We start from the raw sequence: 20,025 nt of genomic DNA, 5'->3' as shown, positions 1-20,025 counted from the left end.
CAACTATGGCTTTATACTATCACAAAATCAATTTTCAAATATGCATGGGGTTTATATGTGTTTATTAGATAATATTCACATATTAAGCTATTTATACCTTTCTACCTCCTGTTAACTAGTGTGTTTATTGTTGACAAAAGTTCTCCCACAATGATTATGTCTTTGACAAATTTCTCCTTGTAATTTTGTCGATTTTGACTTACATATATTTGGGCATACACAAGTTTAGTATTATTATACCTTCTTAGTAAGTTGTTTCTTTTATCAAAAATTAAGTAACAACCTTCATATTTGAACTGAAAACATCCTAACATAGTCCATTTGGGGCACCCTAGGGCACGAAAATCATACTTCACTCTCAGCAAAAAAATATGTACAACCCAAGTTAAGATAATCAGTCTCTGGGCAGGTTTCTGGTGATGTGATTAACCATTAAAGGAGGCGTCACCAAAACCAGGAACTTAAACTGTCCTTCTGCTTGTCACCTAGAGATTTTTACCCTCTTAGAGATTGTACTATAAATTCAGCACCTATAAAAGGTATCTTTTTCTTTTGTCAAGTGGGAGGGGAGCTCAGAGGATATGGAAACTGGCTTAGTTTCAACACCTACCTTATCTCCAAACACATACACACACATTACATCCATTTTAAAGTTTCTTTAGAAATCCATTATTAATCTATTATCCCATGTATGTATTTAATACTTTTTAGATCTTCTGTTTTCTGACATTTGGTTGAACCACATGGAATTGCCACTTCGTAGATCAAAAAGCTTAATTACAGGCAATTTCTTATGACTTGACCTAATATTTTTTGACTTAACAAATTCTGTTATTAATCTCTATATAAAGTTCTTCTTTTTCATTCCATCTTGAAAAAGTGGCTTGCAATCCCATACCTAAATATGTGGAACAAGTCAGCAGTCACTTCTTACATATGTGATGAAGGACAGATAATTATTTACCAGCCACACTTCAAACTTAAATAAGTAATTAAATTTGTTTTTATCCAGCAATACCCTCATTGTTTTAAATCTTTATCTAGTGCTAGTCCTGTAAAACTTAAATCTTTATTTTACAGATGAATAAATGGGGACACAGAGAAGCTGGCTAAACTAAATTATATACCTGGGAAATATCAGTTAAGATTTGAACCCAGAGACTGCAGAGCTGAGACTGTGGTGGCTACAGAGACTGTTTCTTAAATATATTTTACTGCTTGCTTTTTTTAAGATGTAGTCCAACTCTGGTTGCATCTAAATGCTTCTAAAGAGGTAGAAAAAAAATGCTCACAAGACAGATTTTCCCCTCAATATAAACATTTATGAAGTGATACTACTGCTGGGTGGTTACATGAATATTCACCCAGGAGTTTATATATTATCTTTACATTTTGGGCACTCTACTCAATGTGTTATACCTCAACTGAAAATTGGAGGGAAAAAAACATTACTTGTTCATCAATCAGGTAAAAATCTGACAACCTAACACAAATTATTGTTCCTGAAGAATCACTTAACTGATCTTAACAAATGGCTGCTTTTCTTCTTTTCAAATGGATTCTAATTTACTAATTCAGGGTTTTTTAATTAAAACTTCTATTGAGATAATTGTAAATCTGCATGCAGTTGTAAGAAATAATGCAGAAATCCCTCGTACACTTTGCCCAGGTTTCCCCAATAGTAACACTTTGCAAAACTATAGTAAAATGTCACAACCAGGACACCGACATTGATACAATCCACTGATTTTATTCAGATTTTCTGTCTTACTTGCATTCACTGTATGTGTGTTTATGTGTATTTAGTTCTATACAATTTTATCACCTGTATATGTTCTTGTATCCACCATTATAGTCAAGATACTGAACAGTTCCAAAACCAGAAAATGCCCTCTCACCTCCCAGCCCCTACCAACCCCCAGTAACCACTAATATGTCCTCCATTTCCAAAATTTTATCATTTGAAAAATATTCTATGAATGTAATCGTACAGTATATAATCTTTTTGTGATGGGCTTTTTTTGCCCAGCATAATTCTCTGGAAATTTATGCAAGCTGCTGCTTCTATCAGTAGTTTGCGTGTTTTCCAGAGTGTCTGTACCATTTTACATTCCCACCAGCAATGTATGACTGATCCAGCTTCTCTGTATCCCCACCAGCATCTGGTATTACCACTGTTTCTTTATTTTGGCCACTCTGATACATGCTTTTAGTTTGTCTTAGTCCGTATTTCCCTGATGGCTAATGATGCATTAATCAGCAGCAGCAGCATGTATATCTCCTTTAATGAAATGTCTCTTCATATCTTTTACCCATTTTCTAATTGGATTGTTTGGTTTTTTTTTTTTTTTTACTACTGAGCTTTAAGAGTTCATTACATATGCTAGATACCAGTCCTGTAATGGATATGTGGTTTTCTTCCAGTCTCTAGCTTGTATTTTCATCCTATTCACATGGGCTTTCACAGAGCAAAATTTTTAAATTTGTTAACATCCGATTTTCCTTTTATGGGTTATGATTTTGTGGTGAAGTATAAGAACTCTTTGCCTGGTTCTAGATCCTGATGATTTTCCTCCAATTTTTTGTTTCTAAAAGCCTTATGCTTTACTTTTACATCTAGGATCCATTTTGTGTTTTTGTATAAGGTATGAGATTTAGGTTGAGGTTCTTTTTCTTTTCTTTTTGCCTATGGATGTCCAATTGTTCTAGTACTGTACCATTTGTTTAAAACGCTATCCTTCATCCATTAAATTAGTTGGGTGTTTTTGTATGGGCTGATCTCTGGGTTCTATCTCTGTTCCACTGATGTCTATCCTTCTGCCAGTACCACACAGTGTTCATCACTGTACCTATTCTAGCAGCCTTAATATTGCGTAGAGCAACTGCTCCTATTTTACTCTTTATCAGGATTATTTTAGCTCTTCTAGAGCTTGTGCCTTTCCATGTACGTTTTAGGATAAGCTTGTCTACGTCTACAAAAAAACCCTGGAGAGAGTTTGAAAACAGATAAACTTGAGAACAGGCATCTTTACTAAGTCAATGACCACAGTATATGCCTCTCCATTTACTTAAGTCTTATTTGATTTCTTTCCTCAGCATTTTATAATATTCAGCATACAGATCCTATACATGTTTTCTTAATGTATATCAAGGTATTTTATGTTCTTTGGAGTGCTTATAAATGGCGCTGTGCTTTTAATTTTGGTTTCTGTAAGCTCATTGTTAGCATATATAAGTGATTAACTTTTATGTGTGATCTTGTTTTCTGTGACCTTGCCAAACTCACTTATTAGTTCTAGAAACTTTTTTCTAGATTCTTCAGCATTTTTTTTAACATCTTTATTGGGGTATAATTGCTTTACAATGGTGTGTTAGTTTCTGCTCTATAACAAAGTGAATCAGTTATACATATACATATGTTCCCATATCTCTTCCCTCTTGCGTCTCCTTCCCTCCCACCCTCCCTATCCCACCCCTCCAGGCGGTCACAAAGCACCGAGCTTCTTCAGCATTTTTTACATAGATAATCATGTCATCTAGAAATAGGGAGAGTTTTATTTCTTCTGTTCCAAATTACGTCTTTTATTTCTTTTTCTTGACTTCCAGCACTGGCTAGAACTTCCAGCACTACAATAAATAAGAGTGGTGAGAATGGACATCCATGTCTTGTTCCCAGATCTTAGGGGGAAAGCATTTAGTCTTTCACCATTAAGTATGATGTTAGCTATGAGGTTTTTTGTAGATGCTGTTTATCAAGTCCAGGTAATCCCCTTCTATGTCTAATTTGTTGAGTTTTATCAGGAATGGGGTGTCAAGTGCTTTTTCAGCATCAATTGATATGACCATATGACGCTTCCTCTTTAGCTTGTTAATATGGGGAATTTAGGCTTTTTTTGTTTTTAGGCTATTTTTAAAAAGAGATATTTTACTTAAGTCAGACAGCTAAAACAAGTACTGGATCTGATCAGTCCAATGGGCATTTTGGTGGTGTTTTTCTTTATGTAAGAACTCAACCTGCCCCAATCCCAGATCTAATGACAGTAAAGCACTATGGCATATCTGACTGATCAATCACCAAGAGAAGATTATATCAAGTTTAATACAATGTGCCAAAGTTATAAATGCCAGTGACAGGCTTTGGATCAATTTTCAATTTATAAGGCATTATTCACTTAAACATTTACACTGAGAGGCATTATAGCATAACGGTTAAAAGCTCAGCTCCGCCATTTTTCAGCTGTGTGACTTTATGCAAATTATTTAATTCCTATGTAATTCTGTTTTCAAAATGATATAAAACAGAAATACAGACTTCTGTGTAAATGTTGATGCATAAGGGCCTAATTAAATAAGAAAGCAAGAGATCAAGGAGACAAAAGAAAAGAGTTCAAACAAAAAGAGTCTGAGGCCAGTAAAGCACTACATATTAATAACTAGATTTTACCCTCAATTTTTATAGATCAGTATCAGTGTTATTCGAAGTATGGTCACTGGCTAAATGTCCTCGAACAAATTATTTGTTGTAGGTTTGTTACAACAAGATAAGGAACTTGTGTTAGTAATCAACTGTGAAAATAAACACACCATTTAGTTCCATTATTCATTTATTTAGGCAGAAAGACTTTGGTGGTAAAGGAAGCAGTGTCTTGTTTAACATTTTGACACAAGCTCCCTGACTTGTCACAGATCAGTGCTTCTGAGCACTGTTCTATATCTAAAGTGTTTTTCTTAAAGCTTCAATAAATGATTTAAATTTAAGTAAAAATTTAAGATATCATAATTCAATTAAATTCTTGAACATGAGCATGTAATGAGTACCAACTACATGTCCAGAATTTGACTGGGCATTTTGGGATGGGCTAGGAGAGAGACCTGGGAGTACTGGGGTTGGGGGTCGGGGCTGGGTCAGGGAGTATGGTTACTACCTTCACTTTAGAAGCTTACCATCTAACAGAAGTGTGTAGAGCTCATCTAAGAAACTGGGAACTAGCTCTCTTTCTTGTATTTTCAAGAATCTCAATGTCAGTAATAACAATGCTGTGACTGTCTCCTCAATGGAGCAATAGAGACAGCAAGGCTGAAATCAGAGGCAGACACTCTGACCATAAAGAGTGGAGGAATCTTCTTTTGAAGGGCTCTACACACCTCTGGAGAATTATATCAAAATCAATTAAGCTTTGAAGTATAGGCTTTGTTTTAGGAAAGGGTCACTTTCTGCTGCTTACTTAGGGAATTCTGAAATGTGAAATAAGGAACTGCTTGAGATTTCTTCAGTTAATTTTATTTTGATCCTCCCACAAGGATTTTTCAGGAATTAATCATAGTAATTGGAAAGGAAATAATGTTATCCAGAAGGAAAAAAAAGAGGAGATAAGAAAGCGGTCTCTAAAGAAACCAAGGTGAATATTTAGAAAGATGTACTCTGGGGGCTTCCCTGGTGGCGCAGTGGTTGAGAGTCCACCTGCCGATGAAGGGGACACGGGTTCGTGCCCCGGTCCGGGAAGATCCCACATGCCGCGGAGCGGCTGGGCCCGTGAGCCATGGCCACTGAGTCTGCGCGTCCGGAGCCTGTGCTCCGCAGCGGGAGAGGCCACAACGGTGAGAGGCCCACGTACCGCAAAAAAAAAAAAAAAGAGAGATGTACTCTGATAAGCAAGAAATTTTAATTCTATAAATTAAATACAGAGGGCAGCACAAGTATAAAAGGAACAAATCACCAAATATAAATATAAGTGAATAGCTTAGATTTATAAGCATATCAGAAGGGCGAAAAAGCTTAAAACAGGAGAGGATTCTGAGTAATACTAAGACCAATACAAAAGTTTCAGAATTGTATTCCAAGCATGAAAAGTTAAGGGAAAGTGAAGGTTCACATCTGGGGAGAGCTGGTGTAATGTGAAGAGATAACAACAAATGAATAATTACTTAATTCCAATTTTATTCCTATCAGCTCTATTACAGAGAATGATCTTTACATGATGAATGAAAAACCAGATACAAAAGGATACACACCATTCTATTTATATAAAGTTCAAAATATGCAAAATATGTAAAATAATCTATAATATTAGAAATCAGGATAATGGTTGCCTTTGGGGGAAAGCAGAAACTGTGAAGGGGCCTTGGGATACAGGTAGTGTTTCTTTCTTGATCTAGGAGCTGGTTACACAAATGTGTTCACTTTGTGAAAATTCATCAAGCTGTACACTTAAGTTGTGTTGACTTTTCTGTAGGTGTGTTATATGTTAATAAAAAGTTAAAAAGAAAAGAAAAAGAAGCTAAGTCCAAAGTGCTACGACTGGCAAGGAGCTCACCTTACTTTATTAAGCTAAGGTTTAGTTCACTTCTCTGGTCCAAATGACCCAAGGAGCTGAAAAAACTTGCACTGATGTTAATCTGTAAGTATCCATGAAGTTAAGGAGTTGAAAGAACATGGGATTAGCAAGTATTTTTCGAATTTAATAAAAAATGGAGCAGAGCGGGTACAGGAGAATGGATCTCAGGAACTATATACTATACCAAGGAGCATAACATCGATGTTGAGTAAAAATTAATAACACAAAGTGGGTATGATAATACTTATTGAGTAAATAAATGCACAGGTCCATTTGATTCTAGTGACTCACTGAGAGAGTGTGTACTCTCAGAATCAAGACCTTCTTTCCCTCTAAAACTGAAAAGTTTCAAGATGATAATTTAATATATGAGTTTTAGGAGTGAATTAGATCAAGAAAATCTAATCTAAGACAAACACAAAGATTTAGAAATACGTTTCAAATCTATTTTTTTAAATGTACATGTATATAGACAGAATTTATTATGTGTACTTTGTTAACTGGTAATTAAAATTTGCTTAAAATAAAATCTGCTTGCATGAAAATACAATCTAATGAAGGTAATTCAAAAATAATGGAAGAAAAGAAATTTTAACAGTAGTTGCATTCAATTGGTAAGATATAAGATTATTCTACTTTATTTTTCTAAAGTGTCTTTAACAAGCACATTTAACTTTTACATGAGGAAGGTGGAGGAATTCTGTATAGCACATAGCCCACATAGAAAGAGGTTATTAAGAAAAAACAATAGTAACTTCATCAGATGTTGTGAGAATTTCAATGACAGTGGTAAAGTACTTCACACAGTGCCTGGTAACTCAATAAATGGAAGTTTCTATAAATGTATACCATTATAAATTATTTAATGATATATTTTTATGCTGTGTAGTTTTAGGGATGCCTACTAATTTGCCATAATATTTTCATTATTCAAGTTATAAAAAATTTTAACATCAGAAAAAGTCTAATTATTTTTTATTAAACACAAATCACTCTTACCTTTCGCAGTTCAACTGTCACTTCATTTCTGTGTCTTCGCATTGTCTAAAAAGAAAAACAAAAATTTCATAAGTATCTAAATATTGATACTGCTAGTACATAAATTAAGGTCTCTGGCATTTAAGATTTAAATTTGTTTAAGATTCTATTTTTAAGGATTAATCAGTTTTAGACTTTAAATGATGAACTACAGGAGGTTAAAAAGCCAAAACTCCTGTCTATTTTACTGGATGTCTGTTGGTTAGTTTTGTGGGGAGTGGGAGGTAGAGCTTGGCTGCCTAGGATCCATCCCCGTTTCCTAACTGCACCCAGGTTTCTATGGGGAATTATATACTCTCCATTGTGTACAGTCTTGATGGAACCATCTATTAAAGCATCTCACTTTCTCCTAGCAAAAACAGGGCATGAGCTTAAACTCAGCCAGCAGAACTCTCCCCTATAACTCTAAACCTAGAGCAAAATGGAAAGAAAAAAAAAAAGCACATTAATTTCCAAAGGAAGCATTTGGACAAGGTAGTGAACCATGCCTATATCCTGAACTTGCTGTGTTCCTAGTTACCTGGTGTCCGTAACTCATTCTTTGAACCACCTCATATTCTTTTATTTTACTTTTCTACTTTTTTCATCTTTTTATTATGGAAATAGAAAAGTTGAAGAGTAGTGGGCCCAGAGAACACCCAGAGAGTAATTCAAACAATGGGACCCCAAGTGGTGAGTGCACAGGGGCAGGGCCCCAGGACAGAGCCAGAGGAGGTGGAAGAGGCAGCCGGGCTGGGGGTGGAGCACAGGAGACCCAAAGAAGGCGTGTCCCAGAGGCCAGGTGCCGACGGCGGACAAGCCACAAGGAAGCCACCAGAAACCCTGACAAGTGCTTGGGTGGAACCCTGGTGGGAAGGCCGCCGTAGTTTCTAAAAAGCACCCAGCAAAGGTAACAGAGACGCTGAGTACTGGCAATCCTTTCAAGGAGTCTTGCTCCAGGCCAGCAGTTTGGGAACCTCAGAGTCCACACTGGTGAGGAAGCAGGGTCCTCGGGGGCACAGCGGTCCAGGACACCTTTTGAGCACTTCTAAAGCATCATGGCAGGCCCTTCTCACAGCAGCCCTGCTGGGTCGTCCTCATCGTCCCTGGTCCTCAGGTAAGAAAGCCTGTAGGGGTCCCCCGACTTTAACGAGCGGCTCCCGGCCTCTCCTGGGGATGGAGCCCCAGGGCCCTGTGGGCAGGCACCACCTTGCTCCATCTGCAGGTGCACCGTCTCTAGAGGCTTCTTCTTTCTCTGAGTCGGCAGGGTCTGCCCGGAACCCCCACCTCATATTCTTCTAATAAATTACGGTTTTGCTCTTAGGTCAGCCAGAGCTGATATTTGATGCTTGCAACTAATGTATTCTATTGCAAACGATTCATGTTTAAAAAAAGTAAATGCCTCATTGTCATGGCCTTAAAATCACATAAAAATGAAAATAAATTTGGGATAGATATTTTGTATCAAAAGATAAAGAAGTATCCTTCTACAATTTACTAAGAGGCTCTATCAGGAATGTCTTAACAGGAATTAGTGAAATGACTAGATATCCCTTCTCCCCTTGACATAGTGATGTAATGGATTACTTTATTACACATGCAAATATGATAAATAGTTACATTTTCAGAATAAAGGCTACATGTTATGGTATATTATTATTTTAATATACTGCTAGATTCAGTATGTTATTATTTTATTTAATGATTCTTTTGTTATGGTACCTCTGTCAAGTTTTCTTAAACTGCAGTGATAAATTAATCTCTTTGCAGGGAAAAAATATCCCATGGAACCCAAATTACAAACTTTGTTAAATATATTGAAATATTAACCTAGATATAAACTCGTGCTTAAATATAGATATATATTAAATATAAACAAAACTGCCAAACAAAATTCAAATTAGTAACATTTATTTAATGTGATGGAATGATGCACTGATAAAACTATTATCACTAATAGGGTTCAATAGTACAAAGAAAGAGCCCTGAATCTAATTCTATATTTAATATGTTTCTGCATTTAGGCTTCAACACTATCAATACAGAGAATGCTTTATGTATAAATTAATCATACAAACTGTAATAAATATTGAGCAATCAAATACCAATAGTAATGAAGTGTTATTTGATCACTCTGTAAAGAAATCTGTCTTTATTCACTTGAAGATTAGAATTGCACCAATTGTCAAAATTTGCCTGTATAAACATCTAATCCAATTGTTACCAGAGCTGAGAAGAAAAAGTATTTTCATTGCAATAACTATTACATTTAATTGTTTACAAATTGTTATAAGATAGTACACAACAAAAAGACCCAGGCAGCCTATCTCCTCCAAAATATGATCAAGTTACTGCTACACTGTAATTTCCATTAAAGTGCTACTTCAGCTTGGATAGAAGTGATGAGTTAACTTCTGAAGTACTCTAAATTAGGAATCCACACTTCACAGGGGGTTAGTTAGCATGTGAAGTGCCCAAATCAGAGGTTAGCTCCCAATTAGTAAGTGTTTTGAATATCAACATCTGAATTTAGACATGTGTTTGTTAATTAGCATAAAAGATGTTGGAAATAATTTTATATTGCTGAACTGGAATTCTTCAAGATATACGGATTAACTAGAAACACTGTACAAGTGTCTTGATTCTCACCTGTTTGCGGTTTAAGAATCTGACAAGCCCTGCAATCTGTCTTCAGAGAAGTTTCTGAGTCTAAGCTTCCTTTTGATCCTGTGTCCCACCCCATCTTCGAGGATTCTGTCCGCTAATCCTAGTCAGATCTTTTTGGTATCTGCTGAGGGTTGAAGTTTTATTACAAGGTAGTAGAGTCTAAAAGAGCTAAACCCATAAAACAAGCTATATGACTTTTTGTGACTGCTTGCTAATACATGTTTGTATGGGTAGCAAATTCTGTCTAAGGCTTGTTTTATTATTTTATTATATATAACTCACTGGGAATTCCCTGGCGGTCCAGTGGTTAGGACTCAGCACTTTCACTACCAAGGGCCTGGATTCAATCCCTGGTTGGGGAATTGAGATCCCACAAGCCGCACAGAGCGGCCAAAAGGAAAGAAAAAAAAAAGAAAAAAGAAGAAAAATAACGTAACTCACTGATAGTAAAATTTCTAAGGAAAACCACCTATTCCCCTCACCTATCTATATAAAGGCCTCCTATTCATCTAAAAGAACCTATGAGTGTAAATGGCCAAATGGCTTAGGTCAGTTAACAACAGGTACTGACTACCATCTATGATACAAGTACCTTTGAGTTAGTCATCACTCATTCTCCTCTCTAAGTTACAGAAAAAGGCTTCTTCTTTGGGCCTCTCCTCCCTTACATTCTTCCCAAGTGAGCTCATCTACTCTTAAGTCTTCGATTACTGTTTGAAGACCACTCCCAAATATCTATCTTTATTCAGCTCTCTTGCCTGGGCTTCAAATCTGTAAGTATAATATTCACTCATTTGATAAAAATTTACTAAATTCAACCAAAATGCTCCAGGGCAATATGCCTGCAACTAGGAGGCAAGTATAGCAATTACAGTCTAGTACAGTGGTGAGCAAACTGCAGCCTATGGGCCAATTCTGGCAAGCTGTCTATTTTTGCAGGACCCCACAGGAATAGTTCGTATATTTTTAAGTGGTTACATTATAAATGATATTGTGTCTACATTAATTTAATTTTTGTCTCTTGGCCCACAAAGCCTACAATATTTACTATCTCTCCTTTTAAGAAAAAGTTTGCCAGCAGCTGTTCTAGGGAAAAAGATGGTAGTAATAAGCAGTAACACGAGTCTGTTAAATGTTAAGATAGGAAAGTAAATAATAAAGTTCTATACCAGAAGGAGACATGATCAGAGGGTCAGGAAAAGGCTCGCTGAAGAATTAAAATATGTGTGCACGTGTGTATGTTTAGGATTAGAGGACAGATAATTTTAAGGCCTCAAACTCAGCTGCTTATAAATATGACACCTGCTCCCCCATCTTCCCCTCCCAAAAAAACACCCCCTACGATTCCATGAATATTCCCAATATTAGGAAACAGTGCAATCATCCAAACCGTTGCACGAACCCCCATCCTGGGAGATCATCCATGTCTACTCACTCTCTCATTCTCTGACATCCAATGGAGTCACCAAAATAGGATTCAAACCTTCTAGCTTTATTGCCACTATCCTAGACTAAGCCACCATCATGTCACATGTCACCCGGATCACTACTAGTCTCCTAACTAGTCTCCTTCTACGCACTGAATCAGTTTTCCACAATGCAGCCAGATCATTCTTTTTTTTAATGCAAACCTGTGTTGCCATTCTCTTGAATAAAACCTCTCGATGGGACTTCCCTGGCGGTCTAGCGGTTAAGACTCTGTGCTTCCAATGCAGGGAGTGCAGGTTCAACCCCTGGTAGGGGAAATAAGATCCCACATGCCACACGGCCGAAAAAAAGTTACCAAGACAGCCAAACCAAAACCCCATGGATAAAATCTACAAGATTGGGTGACAAGGTAACCCCACGAATTCTCAAATACAAGAAGGATCTGGTTAAATCACCAACTATAGGACTCACATGGGCTCAGCATATCTGCAGAAGGAAACACAAGAGCAGAAGTTACTGGGTAACTGAAGGACTTGAGGGGAGGAGAACCCCAAATCATGAATCGTTAGAGTTTAGAAAGGCAATTTGAGAATAGCTGCAAATGGAAGGGATCTCCTGCACATGCTAACGTTGTAAAATATGACGAGAGTAGACTCAAAAACAAGGGGCTGAAGTCCCCCTACCTGGAAAAAGCCCTATAACTGAAAATAAATTTCCAGGAAAAGAATTCCAAGTGATCTGGGCTTCCCTGGTGGCGCAAGGGTTAAGAATCTGCCTGCCAATGCAGGGCACACGGGTTCGAGCCCTGGTCCTGGAAGATCCCACATGCCGCGGAGCAAGTAAGCCCGTGCGCCACAACTACTGAGCCTGCGCTGTAGCACCCACGAGCCACAACTACTGAAGCCTGCGCACCTAGAGCCCGTGCTCCGCAACAAGAGAAGCCGCCGCAAAGAAAAGCCCGCTCACCGCAACAAAGAGTAGCCCCCGCTCTCAGCAACTAGAGATAACCCGCATGCAGCAGCGAAGACCCAATGCAGCCAAAAATTAAATAAATGAATAAATAAATTTATAAACAAACAAACAAAAAAAGAATTCCAAGTGATCAAGACATGCTCAATTGGGGCAAAGTAAAGAGAGGATCCAGATCAAAGTGGGTTAGTGAAACAAGAGCCAGATCTCAGAAAATAGGAAGATATATAAATAAATAAATATATATATATATTTTTTATTTAATCACTTAAAAAAAAAAACAGAAGAAGGGGGTCTAGAGTGGTAAAGCTAGAAAAGCTATTCTGACCCCCCCCACTCACTCCAAAGAGTTCAGGAAAACCTATTATAAAGTGTACAATATAAAAGGATTGGGGTCAAATTCTATGCCATAAGACACAAGGAGCAGAATGATGCAATAAAAGACTACCAAAAAGCTGTACCAACAAAACATGTAAAAATTATATCCTAGAGAATGATAGAAGATGTGAAAGAACATTATAATCAGAATTAGAAACACTCAGTAATGAGGTACTAGAAATCAGGAAAGAATTTGAAATAAAAGAAAAAAATATTTCAGAAAGGAAACCTAACCAAGAACAATAACACAACAGGTAATGCTTAAGAGATACAGAATGTGCAAAGAACTAAAATTTTAATAAAAAAGAAATGAAGGTGAAAATTATTAGAATTAAAGTGACAATAAAGATAATAATTAAAGGGAAAAATATCCTGAAACTAAAAGACTTGAAATAAAATACTGAAAAAGCACACAATGTACCTGGGAAATCAACCCAGAAAAACCAATACCATGATATATTAGAAAGACTAATGGATTTCAAAAAAAAGAAAGAAAAGAGAAGAGAAAAGACAAGACAGATGCCTCTGGATGTCAGATATGTATACACACACACATATGGTAGATCTGATAAGTGAGTCCAACAAGGTCACAGGATACAAGATAAAAATATAAAAATCTATTTGTATGTCTATATACTAGCAATGAACACATGGGCATCAAAATTAAAAATACAGAGAATATTCTAATTTCATTCTTTTATATGTAGCTGTCCAGTTTTCCCAGCACCACTTATTTTTTTAAAAATTTATTTATTTATTTAGGCTGTGTTGAGTCTTAGCTGCAGCACACAGCATCTTCGTTGTGGCGTGCAGAATCTTTAGTTGTGGCATGCGGACTTCTTAGTTGCGGCATGCAGACTCTTAGTTGCGGCGTGCATGAGGGATCTAGTTCCCTGACCAGGGATCAAACCCGGGCCTCTGCATTGGGAGAGTGGAGACTTACCCACAGGACCACCAGGGAAGTCCTAGCATCAGTTATTGAAGAGACTGTCTTTACTCCATTGTATATTTTTGCCTCCTTTGTCATAGATTAATTGACCATAGGTGTGTGGGTTCATTTCTGGGCTTTTTATCCTGTTCATTGATCTGTATTTCTATTTTTGTGCCAGTACCATACCGTTTTGATTACTTTAGCTTTGTAGTATAGTCTGAAGGCAAAGAGTCTGATTCCTCCAGCAATATACTAGCAATGAACACATGGGCATCAAAATTAAAAATACAAACAATATCATTAATAATCTCTCAAAAAAATAAATACTTAGGTACGAACCTAACAATACATGTACAAGATATAGATGTTGAAAATGATACAACACTGATGAAGGAATTCAAGAATCTAAAAAAAAAATGGAGAGACACACTGTGTTCATGGATTGGTAGGCTCAATTTGATGTCAATTCTCCTCACAATGATATATAGACTTAGCATAATTGCTTTCAAATCCCAGTAATACTAAAGTTTATACAGAAAGCCAAAGTAATTAGAATAGCTAAAATAATTTTGAGGAAAAAAAAGTGGGAGGATCAGTCTATCTAACTTCAAGATCTATTATATAGCTATAGTAATAAACACTTGTGTGATACTGGTGAAGAAATACATACACTGATCAATGGAATAGAACAGAGAACACAAAACAGACCTACACAAGTATGCTCAGCTGACTTTTGACAAAGGTATGAAAGCAATTCAATGGAGGAAAGTTAGACTCTTCAACAAATGATGCTGTTCAGGTAGATATTGATAGACAAATATATGAACCTCAACTTAAGACTCATACCTTACACAGAAAATAAAACAAAATGAATCATGCTTAAAAGTAAAACTATAAACTAATTTTTTAGAAGAAAATTAAGAAAGAAACTTTAGGATCTAGAACTAGGCAAAGAGTTCTCAGACTTGACCCTAAAAGCATGATCCACAAAAGGAATAACTGGTAAACTGGACCTCATCAAAATGTTAACATTTTGCTCTGAGAAAGCTTCCATGTGGAGAGGATGAAAACACAAGCTAGAGACAGAAAAAAAAATCTGCAAACCACATATATATGATAAAGGACTGGTATCTGGAATATACAGAGAACTCTTACTCAAAATTAGAATACACAATCAATTAAATTAGAAAACAGGCCAAAGAAATGAAGAGACATTTCATCAGAGGATATACAGATGGCAAATAAGTATATGAAAAGATGTTCAATGTTATTAGCCATTAGGGAAATGCAAATTAAAACCAAAATGAGTTATTACTACACACCTATCAGAACAGCTAAATTAAATAACTGAGACAACACAAATGCTGGGGAAGATGTGGAGAAACTCCTACATTGCTGGTGGGAATGTAAAACGATACATGGAAAACCTTTTTTTTTTTTTTTTTTTTTTTTTGTGGTACGCGGGTCTCTCACAGCTGTGGCCTCTCCCGTTGCGGAGCACAGGCTCTGGACGTGCAGGCTCAGCGGCCATGGCTCATGGGCCCAGCCGCTCCGCGGCATGTCGGATCCTCCCAGACTGGGGCACAAACCCGTGTCCCCTGCATCAGCAGGCGGACTCCCAACCACTGCACCATCAGGGAAGCCCCCGGAAAATCATTTCTTAAAAAACTAAACATGCAAATACATTGGACTTAGCAACTATTTTCCAGAGAAATGAAAACTTAGGTTCACAAGAAACCTGTACACAAGTGTTTATAGAAGCTTTATGCATAATAACCCAAACCTGGAACCCAGAGATTCTTCGCAGTTTAAAGAAACTGTGGTACATCCATACCACGGAATGCTATCCAACAATAAAAAGGAATAAACTATTGATACAAGCGGCAGCTTGGATGAATCTCCAGGGAATTATGCTAAGAGAAAACAAGCCAATGCCAAAAGGTTATATATCATATGATTCCATTTATATAACATTCTTGGAGTAACAAAATTATAGAAATGAAGAAGAGATTAGTGGTTGCCAGGGACTGAGGAGGGGGCAGGATGGGAGGAAGTGAGCATGGCTACAAAATGGCAACATGAGAGATCCCTGTGGTGATGGAAATGTTTTATATCTTGACTGTGTAAATATCAATATTTTACCATAGAGCTGCAAGACGTTATCATTGGGGGAACTGAGTAAAGGGTCTCTCTGTATTGTGTTTTACAATTGCAGGCGATTCTACAATTATCTCAAAATAAAGGTCAATTTTTAGAAACTTTTAAAGGGAACTCCCTGGTGGTCCAGTGGTTTAGGACTCAGTGCTTTCACTGCCGAGGGCACGGTTCAATCCCTGGTCCCACAAGCTGCACAGCACAGCCACAAAAATAAATAAATAAACAAGCAAACCTTTTTTTAAAAAAACCTTTCTAAAAAAAGGGTATATTTTACATCAGATGCTGAGGAGGAGGGGAAGAAGAGGTCACTACCAATTTCCAAAATGCACAAAAAAGGGAAGCAGTAGATAATAACTAAAAGAGAAGGGACTAAATAAAGCTAACTAACCACCATAACAAAAATATAAACCTTCTAAAATATCAAAAAACACACTGAAAGGGCTTCCCCTGGTGGCGGAGAGGTTTAGAATCTGCCTGCCAATGCAGGGGACACGGGTTCAAGCCCTAGCCTGGGAAGATCCCACATGTGGTAGAGCAACTAAGCCCATGTGCCACAACTACTGAGCCTGTGCTCTAGAGCCCACGAGCCACAACTACTGAGCCCACGTGCCACAAGTACTGAAGCCCACGCGCCTAGAGCCCATGCGCCTAGAGCGCATGCTCCACAACAAGAGAAGCCACCGCAATGAGAAGGCCATGTGCTGCAATGAAGAGTAGCCCCCGCTTGCCACAACTAGAGAAAGCCCGCGTGGGGCAACAAAGACCCAATGCAGCCAAAAATAAATTAAGGAAAAAAAAAAAGACCCAAAGCTTTCTCTAAAAAAAAAAAAAAAACTGAAAGAAATACATAAAATAGATTGCATAGAACTATTTTACACATAAATATATGGGAATAGGGAGGAAATAAGGTAGAGAGCTCAAGGAAACTAGGCTACATTTGACTTTAGAACCGTACGAAAATGAATTATATATGTGTATGACAAAATTAAACTTTAAGAAAAAGCAATCCATAAAAATTTTAAAAAATTTATGAACCTAAATGTGCATCCAGTTGGTAGCATAGTCATACTATCCTATGTAACTTTTCAACACAGTAATCTGTATATCCCCAGTCAACCCTAAAGACAAGAGAAGCCTGCATTTGTATAATTGACACTTTATTAAAATTTTGCCCTTTTCAAAACACAGGCCCTGGGTTTCCCTGGTGGCGCAGTGGTTGAGAGTCCGCCTGCCGATGCAGGGGAAGTGGGTTCGTGTCCCGGTCCAGGAAGATCCCACATGCCACGGAGCGGCTGGGCCCGTGAGCCATGGCCGCTGAGCCTGCGCGTCCGGAGGCTGTGCTCCACAACGGGAGAGGCCACAACAGTGAGAGGCCCGCATACCGCAAAAAAAAACCAACAAAAAACACAGGCCCTATAGAACATATTGTTTACGTATAATTTCATGTGGTTTTAGAGCCATCAGAAAGCCTCTATCAACTCCAGGTTAAGACTCTCTATAACAAAAATAAATAAATAATTTCACAAAAGGACAGGAAGGAACTTTTTGGGGTGATGGAAGTATTCTAAAACTGGATTTTGGTGATGGCTGCACAACTGAAAAATTTACTAAAATTCAAACTTTATACTAACAATGAGCAAATTATACTATATATAAACTATACCTAAATAACCCTGTTTTTAAAATTCTCTACAATACAGATATTTATATACTTGTTCCTTGGACTACCCAGTCTGTTTTTCTAAATACACTAATTGAAGCAAATGTAAAAATTTTACTTGGGGAGAAGGAGGTAGAAAGCTATATAAGGATATAAAATTGGCCTGTCAAGTGGTGATACAGTTAGAAAACAATAGCTCTGGGACAATAAAAACTAAATTTGCCACCAACTGGTTCATTCATGTTTCAAGGTATTTATGACAAAGCTGACTTCTGAAAAGCAATGGAAGCCCCAGGGCAGTGAAATGATAGTCTTCAATGTGCTGAAGGAACATTAACTTCAAACTCAGAATTCTTACAAAGAAGGAGTGGTAGAATTTAAATACCACCACTTTACAACAGTTAACAAATTAATGGATCTAGGCAATGTTCATCAATGGTTGCTAATATCACAAAAAGAAAGAACCCAACATTATGTACCACCTAATAAAAATTATATGTTACCCATGAAAGTGAAAAGCCAACCCATGGAATGAGAAAAGATTTGCAAATCATACATCTGATAAGGGACTTGTATCTAGACGACATAAATGGACCCTTACCATTCAATAATAAGACAATACAATTTTAAAATGAACAAAGGATCTGAATGGACAGTTCTCCAAAGAAGATAAACAAATAGTCAATAAGCACATGAAAAGATGTTCAACATAATTAGCAATCAGAGAAACAGAAATCAAAATCACGAGACACACATTAAAATGGATAAAATAAAGAAGACAGCTAAGTACTGGTGAGAATGTGGAGAAACTGGAAACTCTCATACACTGCTGGTGGGATTGCAAAATGGTGTAGCCACTGAAAAACAGTCTGGGTGTTCCTCAAAAGGTTAAAAACATTGAGTCATGACATGATTTAGCAACTCTACTCCTAGTATATACCCAAGAGACATGAAAACATGCCTGTACAAAAACTTGTACATGAATGTTCATAGCAACTCTATCCACAATAGCCAAAAAGTGGAAATAAATGTCCATCAACAGATGAATACATACATATAATGTGGTATATCCATACAATGGAAACTCATTCGGCAATACAAAGGAATGAAGTACTAACGTATACTAATAACATGCAAGAACCTTGAAAACATTATGCTAAATGAAAGAAGTCAGTCACAAAAGGCTACATATTATATGATTCCATTTATATAAATGTCCTGAATAGACAAATCTATAGAGATAGAAAGTAGATTAAGGAATTCCCTGGTGGTCCAATGGTTAGGGCTCCACGCTTCCACTGCAGGGGTCACAGGTATTGATCCCTGATTCCACATGCCTAGCTGCACGGAAAGGAAGGGAGGGAGGAAGGAAGGGAGGAAGATTAGTCGGGGGGGAGGAGGGAATGGGGAATGAATCCTAAAGGACGTAACATTCCTTTTTGTGGTAATGAAAATATTCTAAAATTGGATATGGTGATAGTTGCACAACTCATATTTAGTATGAATATGCTAAAAATAAGCATACTGAGCAGATATGAAAATGTATGTGAATTATATCTCAAAATGTTTGTTTTTTTTTATAGTATATAATACCACATACAAATCAGACTTGGGGAAGGGAGGGAGCGAGGAAGAAAGGAAGGAAGGAAGGAAGGGAGGGAAGGAGGGAGGGAGGGAGGGAGGAAGGAAGGAAAGAAAAAGAAAGAAAGAAAGAAAGAAAGAAAGAAAGAAAGAAAGAAAGAAAGAACGAACGAAAGAAAGAAAGAAGGAAGGAAGGAAGGAAGGAAGGGTACAAAGCCTTTAAATTTAACAACCAATTTACAGGAAATAAAAAGAACAGGACATACTAAACATCAAGAGGTTGCAATCAGCAAAATTCAGGATAAACAACCCCATTTCTCTAACAACAACAAGCAACAAGGCAAAAGGGGAAGGGGGAGTGGCTTGGGAAATGGAGTAGGAACCTATAGATTGACAGAGATTTAAAAGACATATCAACCAATCACAATACATGGACCTTATCTGGATACTGATCCAAACAAACTATAATGTGATTTATACATACATTAGCACGTGTTCGTGTGTGTTATATATAAAAGACAGCTGGGGAAATCTGAACACTGGATATTTAATACTAAGTTACTACTATTAATTATGTTTAGCTGTAATTTTAAAAATTACTAACTTTTAAAGATATATTATAAAGTATATACAGATTAGAGTAGAAAATAAATTCACCAATAGAAGATATCCCTCAAATAAACCCAGACATACATGGACACTCGATATGATAGAGATGGCATTGCAGACAACTGGGAAAAAGGCCATTCAATAAATGGTCCTGAGCCAAATAATTATCCATGTGGGGGAAAAAAAGAAACTAGATACCTACTATACCACCATACAGAAAAGTCAACTCCAGATGGTTTGAAAATTTATAAAAGCAACAGTGAGTTTTTAAAGAAAAATATCTTTACAATCCC

General features: G+C 37.1%; 1 protein-coding gene across 1 annotated transcript in view; it reads right to left on the bottom strand.

Moving 5' to 3' along the window:
* The window catches only part of KPNA3 (karyopherin subunit alpha 3), a 91,380-nt gene that overhangs the window by 33,563 nt on the left and 37,792 nt on the right, over positions 1–20,025 (bottom strand). The window contains exon 2 of the mRNA XM_082859642.1: positions 7,335–7,379. Coding sequence (XP_082715768.1) covers positions 7,335–7,379 — 45 coding nt within the window. The remainder of the gene's footprint in view (positions 1–7,334; positions 7,380–20,025) is intronic.

This window comes from Leucopleurus acutus (assembly GCF_964270905.1).
Source record: "Leucopleurus acutus genome assembly, chromosome: 18".
NCBI lineage: Eukaryota > Metazoa > Chordata > Mammalia > Artiodactyla > Delphinidae > Leucopleurus > Leucopleurus acutus.
This window is presented reverse-complemented; position numbering and strand designations above follow the sequence as displayed.